This window comes from Mastomys coucha, unplaced genomic scaffold (genome assembly GCF_008632895.1).
Source record: "Mastomys coucha isolate ucsf_1 unplaced genomic scaffold, UCSF_Mcou_1 pScaffold3, whole genome shotgun sequence".
Lineage (NCBI taxonomy): Eukaryota > Metazoa > Chordata > Mammalia > Rodentia > Muridae > Mastomys > Mastomys coucha.
The window spans coordinates 15,753,933-15,765,348 of record NW_022196909.1 but is presented as its reverse complement, the minus strand read 5'-3'; the positions used below and the strand labels follow the sequence as shown (position 1 = coordinate 15,765,348).

Below are 11,416 nucleotides of genomic sequence, written 5' to 3'. Positions count from 1 at the left end.
TCTTTAAGGGAGTTATTTATGTCCTTCTTAAAGTCCTCTATCAGCATCATGAGATGTGATTTTAAATCTGAATTTTGCTTTTTCAGTGTGGTGGGGTATCCAGGGCTTGCTGTGGTGGGAGAACTGGGTTCTCATCACTGATGATGCCAAGTAGCCTTCATTTCTGTTGTTTAGCTTCTTGCCCTTGCCTCTCACTATCTGTTTTTCTCTGGTGTTAGTTGGTTGTGCTGTCTCTGACTAGAGCTTGTTCCTCCTGTGGCCCTGAGAGCCTGTGATCTTTCATGAGTCAGCACTCCTCAGGAGACCAGCTCTCTTCTGGCAGGATTTGTGTGAAAAGGGGCTGTAGGAGAGAGCCTTAGCTCCTGGGCCCATTTGTAACTTATGAAACCAGCATTGCAGTAATATCAAAGAGCAAAAATATTCCAGGTTCCAAGGCAAATGTTATTTGTCAACGTGACAAAGATCCACAGTAACCACTAGAAATTCAAAGCCACAATGGGGGAGAGGAATGTTCACCACAACCAGGTCTGAGTTAGTTGCTGAGTAAGGCTGCTTAGCATTACTCTAATTCATCATATCAGCTGGATGAGCACACTGCAGCCATTTAGGGAGGCAAGGCCTGAGGCACAGCCTGCTATCTATTAAAGGGGGAGTGGCGTCAAAGCTGAATAAATTACAGCAAATTGAAATAAGCGTATAATGCTAAAATAACATGATGTATTATTCTGTACTCACTCAAGAAGATGTCTATGTTGTATTTAGGAACTGAAATCTCAGGGTGGCCTCTATGATGTCATTTTTACAAACCAAGAGTGACTACTTTCATAGATTCACAGGTTTGCAGAAGGATCACACAATCAGAAGCTTAGGGTCTAGAAGCTCGTGAAATCTAAGTGCCATGGAAACGAGGTTACCATGGGCAAAGGCAGAGCTAGGATAGGGTGACAGCACAGGAGGAAAAGTGTGCCTTCTCCTTTATGAAGCTGTTTGACTTGAACCAACTACTTGGCTTCAGAAGCCTGTGAGATGGTCTTGGAGAGAAGGTAAGAGGATACTGGATCCCATCTGGAATGATTCCTGCTATCCTTACTGTGAGCTAAGATTAGATAGGAAAGGGGCTGAAGAGGTGGCTCCATTGTTAAGAGAGCTTACTACTCTTGCAGAGAATCCGGGTTCCCAGAACTTGCCTGGCTGCTCACAACTGTCTGTAATTCCCCTTCCAGAACATGCAATGCCCTCTTCTACTTCAGGGATGTCTGAATGCATGCATGTGGTGCTCATAAACTCATGCAGGCATATATATACATATATATATATATATATATATATATATATATATGTGTGTGTGTGTGTGTGTGTGTGTGTGTGTGTGTGTGTATATGTATATATATGTATATGTGTATATATGTATATATATACATATATACACACATACACACACACAGACAAACAATAAGCATTTCAAAAGACTTATCAAAGATAGTTTAATGTGTACCTGTTCGGGAAACCTGAGTACACCCAAATAGTTCCGAAGATTAAAATGGACACGCACCTCTCTTCTTCAGAAGAGTTCATATTTTCTCCATATAGAAGTAAAGTGAGTCCTTCCTCTACAGAAGCGATTCTTGACAAAATATCAGCTATGTGAATTAGAGCTGTTTCAGAGAAATGTGGAGCAGCCTGCACATTAAAAAAAATAATAATCATGATGAGAAGACAAATCATATAATTGTCCGATGTAGCAGGGGTTATGTATGCAGTCTAATAAAGTTTTTTATTGCAAGTACAACAACAGAAGTCGTTCCAACTGCTGGTTGTGAAATAATATATCAGAGGTACAGGTATCATTAGATGATTATTCATTTACTAGCAGAGCTGATGAGGCAAATCAATCCAAGATTTTCACATAAGCCAGTTATTGAAAATCACTGTTTGTGTTCCAGATTCACGTGTGATTCTGGCTACAAAATATGAGAGCTCCATACCAACCTGCATTTTCTTCTATTTTTCAGGTACCACATTCCTATAAATTCATCTTGTTGTATATGCTAATACTGTTACCTCCCCCTTCCCCTCAGTCATCAGCCTTCTGGCAGTCTCTGCTTGAAGGCTAACACCTGGGGAGCTGTTGCTTCCCCCTTCCCCTCAGTCATCAGCCTTCTGGCAGTCTCTGCTTAGAGGTTAACACCTGGGGAGCTGGGGCGGATGTTCTCTGCATATTGTCAGTTCCTCTTTGAAGAAGCTGTCTGAGCACGCCCAACACCTGAGTACTTCCACCTGCCCACCACCTGAAGAGCTTCCAAACCTGGGGACTTTGGCACCTGAACCTTTTTTGCAGTATGCAAATATCATGTAATCTAGAGATTTGGTTTCGGTTACTCCTGTGACTATAAAAACCCTGGCTTATTCTAAGTAAAGTGAAGTCTTGATTGGGCTATTTCAACTTGACTTCATGATTTCTCTTTGCATTTCGAACCCTCTATTTCAGGTCCTTTGTTCCCTCCTCTGAGAGAACCCCAGTTCCTGAAACTGCAGGCAGTTTCAATACACTATGATTTTTGTCTAATTGATGCCACCCCCTTATATACCTAGCTGGATAAAGGTTGACACGGGACAGCCAGTCATGAGTTGGACAACACCCAATAAAATCATCCACTCGTAAAACAAATTGGACCAATCATATCTGGTTACTTTAAGTGGAAGGATTAATAGACTGGCCAACATATAAGAAAATATCAAAAACAAATATTGAAACCTAAAAATTATGTTAATGATGAAGTCAGATTACAGAAACCCCCATTATTTTCAGGGTCTACTTATGATTTTATGCCTGCATGGATGCTGATGTCCATATTCTATGTATTTTAAAATGTGATTATATTAACTGGTTTGGTAGTGATATGCCCATTGTGGGTGGTGCCATTCCCTAGTTTGGATCCTGGACTGTAGAAGTGTAGGAAGATTGTTGTGCAGTAGTATGTATTAGTCTCCATTCCTTAACTGCGGGGTGCAACATGAATGAGTCCTTCAAGCTGCTAGGTCCCTACCATGACAGACTGTCCCTTGAACTGGCAGCTAACATACACATACCTTATTCTTTTCTGTACTTATAATGCTCAGTACAGAGCACTGATATGGCAGTGGATCACTACATGACTCTAGATATCTGAAATTACATATCAGATGTCTAACCTTTTCTCCTTTAAGCTATTTTCTTGAGTTAATTTGTAATAGCAATAATAAAGAGAAAACTACCTACACATACATAACTACTAATTCCAGCACTCAGAAACTAAATGGGGCAGGAGGATTGAGACTCTCAGGTCTGTCTAGACTATGAATGGAGACCTTGTCTCAAGAAAAAAATTATACGCATGTGTATTTTATGTATGTACTTATGTACCTCATATTTATATGCATATAAACGTGTGTGTGTGTGTATGTGCTGTGTGTACACAGAAAATAGAGATGTAGATATACATACGTGCACACACACACACACACACACACACACACACACACACGACTATCCATCCTTCCAAGTCTATTAGATAATCTGTTTTCATACAACTTTTCTTGACACCTGTATCTAAAATGCGTTCCTTCTCTCATACATATTAATACATACTTATATCTGTGCCCACATATTTTGCCATACAAACAGTTTTGCTTTAGAACTTTCTGTTACTCATGTTAACTATCTCCTGTTTAGAAGGTGGTTAAAGTGACCTTCTTAAAGGTGCCAGCATGCCTTACTGTCTTCTGTATGGGTGGCACCCGCACAGAGCACCAACAGAGCAGTGGCTCCATAGGTGATGCTGATTATCCTAAATTAGGTACTAGAGAGCTACTGTGTGTCAGTGGACTAGCCTAAACTTAAAGAGGAACAACTCAGAGCCAGCAAGACAGCACTTGCCACCAGGCTTGATGACTTGGGTTGAACCCTGGGACACACTTAGTGAAAAGAGAAAAGACAAACAAAGTTCTCACCTGACCTCTACATACACAGCACAGCATGTGAATACCATCCCATAAATAAATGCGATGCCAAAAAATTGCAAATAATAATTCAAACATGGGGCTGACTGCAGAACCCAGGGGAGGACATTTTAATGCACAATAGGCTTCACTCGTGGGAGGAGGGAATTGAATAAACACAGAGTATTATCACAACATTGTTTAGAAAATGTGAACAGGGCATATATACAGAAAACTTAGTAAATACAAAGTTGAAAACAGTGACATTAATGCAGCCAACAACAATCTACAAGGTATTCATGGCCCAGTGAAGTGTGGTGGGACCCAGGAGGGAGAAGAAGAAACAGGTAAAGATGCGACAAAGCACATGAGAGATGGTTTAACTCCCAGCCGAGTGTGCACTCTAAAGTCACTGCTCCAAAGTTTATGTGAGAGAAGTGGTGGGGCTACTTTAGACATACAGCAGTCCTGGTGAGGACGCCAACTTCACCACTTGTTGGCTGTCTGAGGCAGAACAGGCCACTTTTCTCAACCACAGTTTATTCTCTGGTGAAAGTCTCTAGCGTGAGAAGCTCATTGGGTGCACGGGAGAGAGCATGGTTGTTCAGCTCTGGGGCTGCACAAACTCTAGAGTCTTTCTCACTCTAGTCCTCCCTAATGGCAGAGGCGATTATTCAAGAATATCATCATATTCCCAAAAGCTATAAAATTGTCATTAGAATATGTAAGACATACACAAGATTTATTACATTCACAAGACAAATTGCGTCTTAATAGTATAACTTCTTCCTAAGTTTTTCTCACCAAGAGAACTAAGTTTGATTAGGAAGAAAAAAGTAAGATGTGGTCTGTGGGTATACATTCCTACCACCCCATCATAACTAATAAATCAAATAACTGCATAAACTGTGACGTAACAAATAAAGATCCTCAGGAGAAAAAAAAAAAACTACGTGTAAGAAGTATCTGTCAGAAAACATTGCCACTATGTCAGAAGTGTAGAGCCACTGGCTGTTGACCAACACTAGCCCCTAAAGCGACACCACTCCCTCTTCAGTGACACCCACCGCAGTTCCTTTCATCAGGTTATGAATGGGCTGGAGAAGCGCCTCTGTCACTGTGCTGTTGTATAAGCACTCAACAGCACACTCTTTCTGGTCGTAGAGCATCCGCAGAACGTCAGTCACCATACTTGCAGGAGAATAATTCTCTGAGAACCAGAAAGAACAATGACGCAGAAAGTCAAGACACTGCCTGTTTCTGCATCTCACTGTGCACTGGCTGCTATGCCACAAAGGTCAAAGGGAGTCTGGGTGTTTAAAAACAAAAACAAACAAAAAAAAAATCATACAACTAAAGCCCGGAAGATGAGAATTATAAAATGAAACTTATTTCATTTAACTTACTATCTCTTTGAGCTAATTAAAAAGATACGAAAGACAATGTAACATTTTTCAGTTAGACATCAAATCACACCTTGATATTGAAGATGTGGTTGAAAGAAGACTCAACTTTTAGCCTCTCAGAAAATAAGTTGATTATATTCACTTTTGTTCCTTTTCTTAATGTACTTGAGTGCATGAGCGTAGGAGGAAATTAAATGAAATATTCCAATTAAACTACAAGCAAAAGGAAGACACCAAAGAATGGATGCCTCCAGAGGTTAGTATACTGTGTGGCCACAAAAGGCAGGAAAATAGAGGCATCGCCAAGATCATCCTCCAAAAAATGAGCTAGGAAACCCAAAGTGTCCACAGTGAAACATGGTGGGAATGGCCACTGAAATAAATGTGACTTTCTGATTAGATATTTAATTCGATTAATTTGATTAGATATTTAATCTAACTTCCTTACACAAATGTGACATGAGTGCCTTAGAAACAGCACAAAGCTAACAAGACTTGTAATTAATATTATACTAGTCTTCATTTCATAAGCATGCTAACTTCAACTTCATACCCGACCAGAAGAAAGATTTAGTGACTTGTCATTAGGTCCCAGATGAGAAGCTTTGTTTGCAAGGACAAACACTGTGGATGCGTACTTACCCACTGACATGACAGAAATAAAGGCCTAGTGAGCATTGCACTAAGCAGAGCAGTCTGAAAAGACAGAGACAGCTGACTGGACAGTAAGCCGCAGTATTGAGTAGCTTTAACGAGGGAGGATCATGTTCAGTGTACATGATACTGTAGAAGCACGTGGCAGGGATCTTAGCCTACTACTCTATTGTATAAATGCTGTACAGACAGGAGAGGTCTAGGAACCACATTAAGAACAATATATTATTATATCCACACAGGAAAATCCTTCTGGCTGACACATATATTCTATGGCTAATATGTAGCCTAATCCATTTTTTCCCTTACTCCAGTTTCTCTCAGAATTTATGCAAACATTTCCAAGCTATTTCCCAATTTTAACGGACTATGCTCTACATTATTATTTCTGATTTTATATTTTACCTTATAAGTGGGTCAACATGCATAAAAGCAAGTGGCAATTTAATATAAAGAGATTAATAAAATATAAAGAGACTCTCTTTTACTTTATACTTAACAAAGAAGATCCTGAAAACAACTGAATTCTTGGATCTTAAACATGTGACTGTGCCCTGGTTCTTCCCTCTTGAAGAAAGAAACCATTTATTTTTAATTTAACAGGAGGCACAGATGAGAGACGCTGAAATTTTAAAAGTTTTTGGATCTTAGAAAAGACTGAGTTTCTTTTTTTTAATTTTATCTTTTATTGGTTATTTTATCTATTTACATTTCAAACGTTATCCCCTTCCCTGGATTTCTTAAAGAAACTAAATTTTTAGGTGTTTGAATTTTTTTAAAGGATTTATTTATTTTATATACATGAGTACACTAAACTGTCACTGTCTTCAGACACACCAGAAGAGGGAGTCAGATACCATCAGAGATAGTTGTGAGCCACCATGTGGTTGCTGGGAATTGAACTCAGGACCTCTGGAAGAACAGTCAGTTGCTCTTAACTGCTGAGCCATCTCTCCAGCCCACGGTGTTTGAATTTTTAACAACTATGGGACTTTTCAATTTTGGAACATTTTAATATTGTGATGATCTTATTAACGCGAGATCTTGGGGATGAATGAGAAAGTAAAGATAGTTGCTAACTAGTGCTCTGTTTCTGTATCAAGTTGGCAAGAGTTCAGTTGTGCTGGCCGGCTTTATGTCAATTTGACACAAGCTAGAGTCAGTCTCAAGAGGAGACACCTCGATTGGGGAAATGCCTCAATAAGATCAAGCTATAGGCAGGCCATTAAGCATTTTCTTAGTGCATGACTGATTGGGGGAGGGCCCAGCCCACAGTGCGTGGGAAGAGCCACCACTGAGCAGGTGGTCCTGGGTTCTAAGCAGCCACCTCTGCATCAGCTCCTGCCTCTGGATTCCTGCCCTGTTCGAGTTCCTTTCCTGACTTCCTTCAATCATGAACAGTGATATGAAAGTATAAGATATACGAACTTTTTCCTTCCCAAGTTGCTTCGGTCATGGTGTCTCATCATTACACTAGTAAAACCCTAACTAGGACAAACCAAAACCAGCAAGCTGTTCAAAATACCTTGGAAACACAAAGGGCAGAAAGTACGAAAAAGAGAGCACACCAAATAATCAAATTTCTCTTGATATCACTTGAGAACAGCTTGATATTAAAAAAAAAAAAATTAAGATTCTCACCAAACTAACTCAAAATTAAAACATTAATAGATTAGAAATGTCTTAAAACATCTATGAACAAAATTAAATTTCATGGCTTACTTCAGAACCAATGTAATATCTTAAAAGTAATGCCGAACCTTAATAAACCCATTTACCAAAATAGGTAAATAACTCAAATATCTAGACAAGAGAACACTCAAACGTTTAGATTAGTGCTTTTTATCCATTTAAAATAGATGGATTTAAAGATTGAATATACATCAGAGTTCATCAATCAACAATCAACTCAGGGAAGAGGCACTTACCTGAATCCATGACAGATGTCATCTTTGGACAACTTGGTGAATAATAGATAAGTTGAGTAAACAAAACCAGCAGATTTGTGAGGGATACCGAATCTTTACAAAAGGAAAAAAGAAGCAATTTGTAACCTGCTTACAAACTAAAAAATATTTAACTGTATTCCACTCACCTACAAGATTGCATCATAATTTCTACGTAAACATAGGCAGACATGAGCTATGAACCAACACACACATCACTCCAGAATAGAGCAGAGTTAGAGGGAGGGAGGGCAGCTCTCATCTCAGAGTTTTGCTATGTTCAGGCACAGTTCTGCCATCTGTTTGGAGGTGATCATGTAAATCCACAACAGATGCATGAGACTCACTAGGGCTATTTAAGTCAATTCAGTTATGATAAGTGAAATTCATCTTAATATGTTGGTTCTCCTGGGTTTTTTAGTACAGGAGAACATGGTCAGCTTTTTTTCCATCACAGACTAGGTATTAAGTAATTTAAGCTTTGTGCCCAGACCATCTCTATCACAAAGACAAAAGTTAGTAACTGAAGTACAGTTATCCACACACAATTAACAAATAAATGATGAGTATAATGGTTTGCCAAATAAACCATTTTAGAGTATTTAGGTTTTATGTTTTCCACATGACACAAAATAGTCTATTTAATAATTAAAATACATGCTTAGTTCATGGGGCACCAACCAGATGGAAGACCAAGTTAGACCCATAGGTACATTTTACCAAGGCTTGCTATAGACTTTTTCATTAAAACACTTTGAGGAAACTATATAATTTAAAGTTGATTGCTGGTTTCTATTATTCTCAAACTCAGTTTTGAAACAAACAGATTGTTTATAGAGAAAATACAGTTGTTAAAAAAGAACATAAAATGCTAAATTTATTGTAGATGAGAGGCATGTAAAGTTAAGTTGAATACCTGCAAAAATATCAAATGTATTCACTAGTCTTTGTAGTTTTGTAAAAGCCAGCAATACCATATGAAATAGTACCTCCTTAACTGAAGAGCTCCTGATGTTCCCACTCTATCTTAAACTATATGACACAGGCTTGAACATTGTAAGAGAGTACATAATGCCCTGTCAGTTCTCAAGGAGCTAAAATAAATTAGAGCAAATAAAACAACTAGACAAGAGAATCACAAAATGAATAGACTCTGAAGCAGTAGCAATAAACTACAGTTCTTATGATAAGGCTGACAAGCTAAAAACGGGTTTTCCACTTTTAAAATGTATCAGTTGGAAGACCCATAGGACTCATATAATCAAGTTCACATGACACATTATAATAAAACTATGCACAGAAAAATCAAAAACAAAGGTTACAGAAGACGAGATACAGAGAAAACCAGGCACAAGCTCGTGAGACCCTCTCCCAAGGGAGTCATGAAGAATACATTCAATTACTCAGAAAATCTCACTAGAGATGTAGTGCCTGCGGTTCCTACATGGAAGGTGAACACATACATGTCCTCTGCCTAGTACCTATCAAAATTTTAAAGTCCCCAAAGCAAACCTGGTGTTCATCATCAATGGTAATATCAGCTTATACAAACAGGTTAGGCACAGGAAAGAGTCTACAAACAATTTAAGTGCCCTTATTAGTGCTAGGACTAATATGACCCCGACTCCCCACATGGCAGGCAGGAGCAAAGCTTGCAAACAGGCCATTCTAAGAAAAGCCTCCTTAGGCATACTACATTGACTTTCCTGCATGACTCTGAACATGGCATATTACCCCCCAAGGCCGTAATATTTACTGTCAATTTTCAGAAGGTTTGCTGATCTCTGCTCCATACTGTGTTCTTTGTAGAGATATAATATTTTGGGAGAATTAAAGGTGATAACTGATCTCTATTTGCTAAAATAAACAAGGCAGGATAAAAACAATGTAGTAACACATGATATAATACTCTCCCCAACATCATCCTATGTGCTGCCTCTTTTGCATCTACTTGACACAAGCTAGAGTCATTTGAGGGGAGGGAACCTCAACTGAGAAAAATGCCTCCATAACATCAGGCTGTAGGCAAGCCTGTAGGGCATTTTCTTAATTAGCAATATATGTTGGCTGGACCAGTTCATTCTGGATGGTGCCAGTCCTGCACTGGTGGCCCTGAGTTCTATAAGAAAGCAAACTGCGCAAATTATAAGGAGTAAGTCAATAATCAACACTCCTCCATGGCCTCTGCATCAGTTCCTATCTCCAGGTCCCTGCCCTGAGTTCCTGCCATGGCTCTCCTCAGTGACGCTTTAAGGTGAAATAGATTCTTTCTTCTACAACTTGTTTTTGGTCATAGGATACAAAGTAGAACTACTCCATGGCATCTGCTTCAAGTTTCTATATTCAATTCCCAGTTGCTATTATGGATCCCTTTCCTGAGTTCCCTTCATGGTGGACTATAAGCTATAAAATAAAATGAAGCCTCTCCCCATCAAGTTGCTTTTGGTCACAGTGTTTTATTACAACAATGAAGAGCAAAGTAATCTGGTACCATAGCAGATACCGTGGAAGTTTGAATAAGCATGACCCCAATAGGCTCACTTATTTGATGCTTAGTCACTACTTTAAAAGAATTAGGTGGTCTGACCTTGTTGGAGGAAGGATGACACAAAGAATGAGCTTTAGGGTTTCAAAAGCCCAGTCCAGGCCTTGTCTCTCTCTTCCTTCTGCCTTGTATCAGGCTGTAAAACTCTTGTAAGTTGCCTTGGGCTGGGCAGCGGTGGTGCACGCCTTTAACTACAGCACTTGGGAGGCAGAGGCAGGTGGATTTCTGAGTTCCAGGCCAGCCTGGTTTACAAAGTGAGTTCCAGGACAGCCAGGGCTACACAGAGAAACCCTGTCTAGAAAAAACAAAAACAAAAACAAACAAAAAAAAAAAAGAATTGCCTTGGTCAGGATATCTCTTCACAGGAATTGAACAGTGACTAAGACAGATACCAAGCCAAGTTTATAAACGTGAACCTGTGTACTGTAAATCTTATCAAACCTTTTCCTACTCTTTGTTCCTAATTACACTTACCTTTTCTATTCTTCAACTTTATGGGGAATAATTTCCTGCCTTGTGTATAGATCAACAATCTTCCTAAAAGGCACAGTGAATGAATGAAATAAATATATTGCAATTCTTGTCCTGAATAGTAGAAACTTTTTTGCTTGTTTCCTTAAAAGAGAAATGAACAAGAACATTTATTTTAATGATATTATATTTCACAATATTTGTCTTCAAACCTACCTTAAAATCAAACCTAATATAATCCTTATTGTAGAATCAACTGGTATAAATTTTTAACAGTTTTTTTTCTTATTATTTCTTATTAACTTTTAGAATAGATTGGAGGGAAAGTAATCATTATAAAATTAGTAACTACTGTTGCCAGTCTTCAACCTAAAAATATCATCATATTACAGGAGTTATCCATCACTGAAGACAGA

General features: G+C 38.8%; 1 protein-coding gene across 2 annotated transcripts in view; it reads right to left on the bottom strand.

Moving 5' to 3' along the window:
- The window catches only part of Tbc1d32 (TBC1 domain family member 32), a 223,553-nt gene that overhangs the window by 154,540 nt on the left and 57,597 nt on the right, over positions 1–11,416 (bottom strand). For both annotated transcript variants that reach the window (XM_031348714.1, XM_031348713.1), the window contains exons 12-15: positions 11,004–11,144; positions 7,967–8,059; positions 5,046–5,188; positions 1,553–1,680 (exon numbers count right to left, since the gene is read on the bottom strand). In XM_031348714.1, the coding sequence (XP_031204574.1) occupies positions 1,553–1,680; positions 5,046–5,188; positions 7,967–8,059; positions 11,004–11,144 (505 nt within the window). The remainder of the gene's footprint in view (positions 1–1,552; positions 1,681–5,045; positions 5,189–7,966; positions 8,060–11,003; positions 11,145–11,416) is intronic.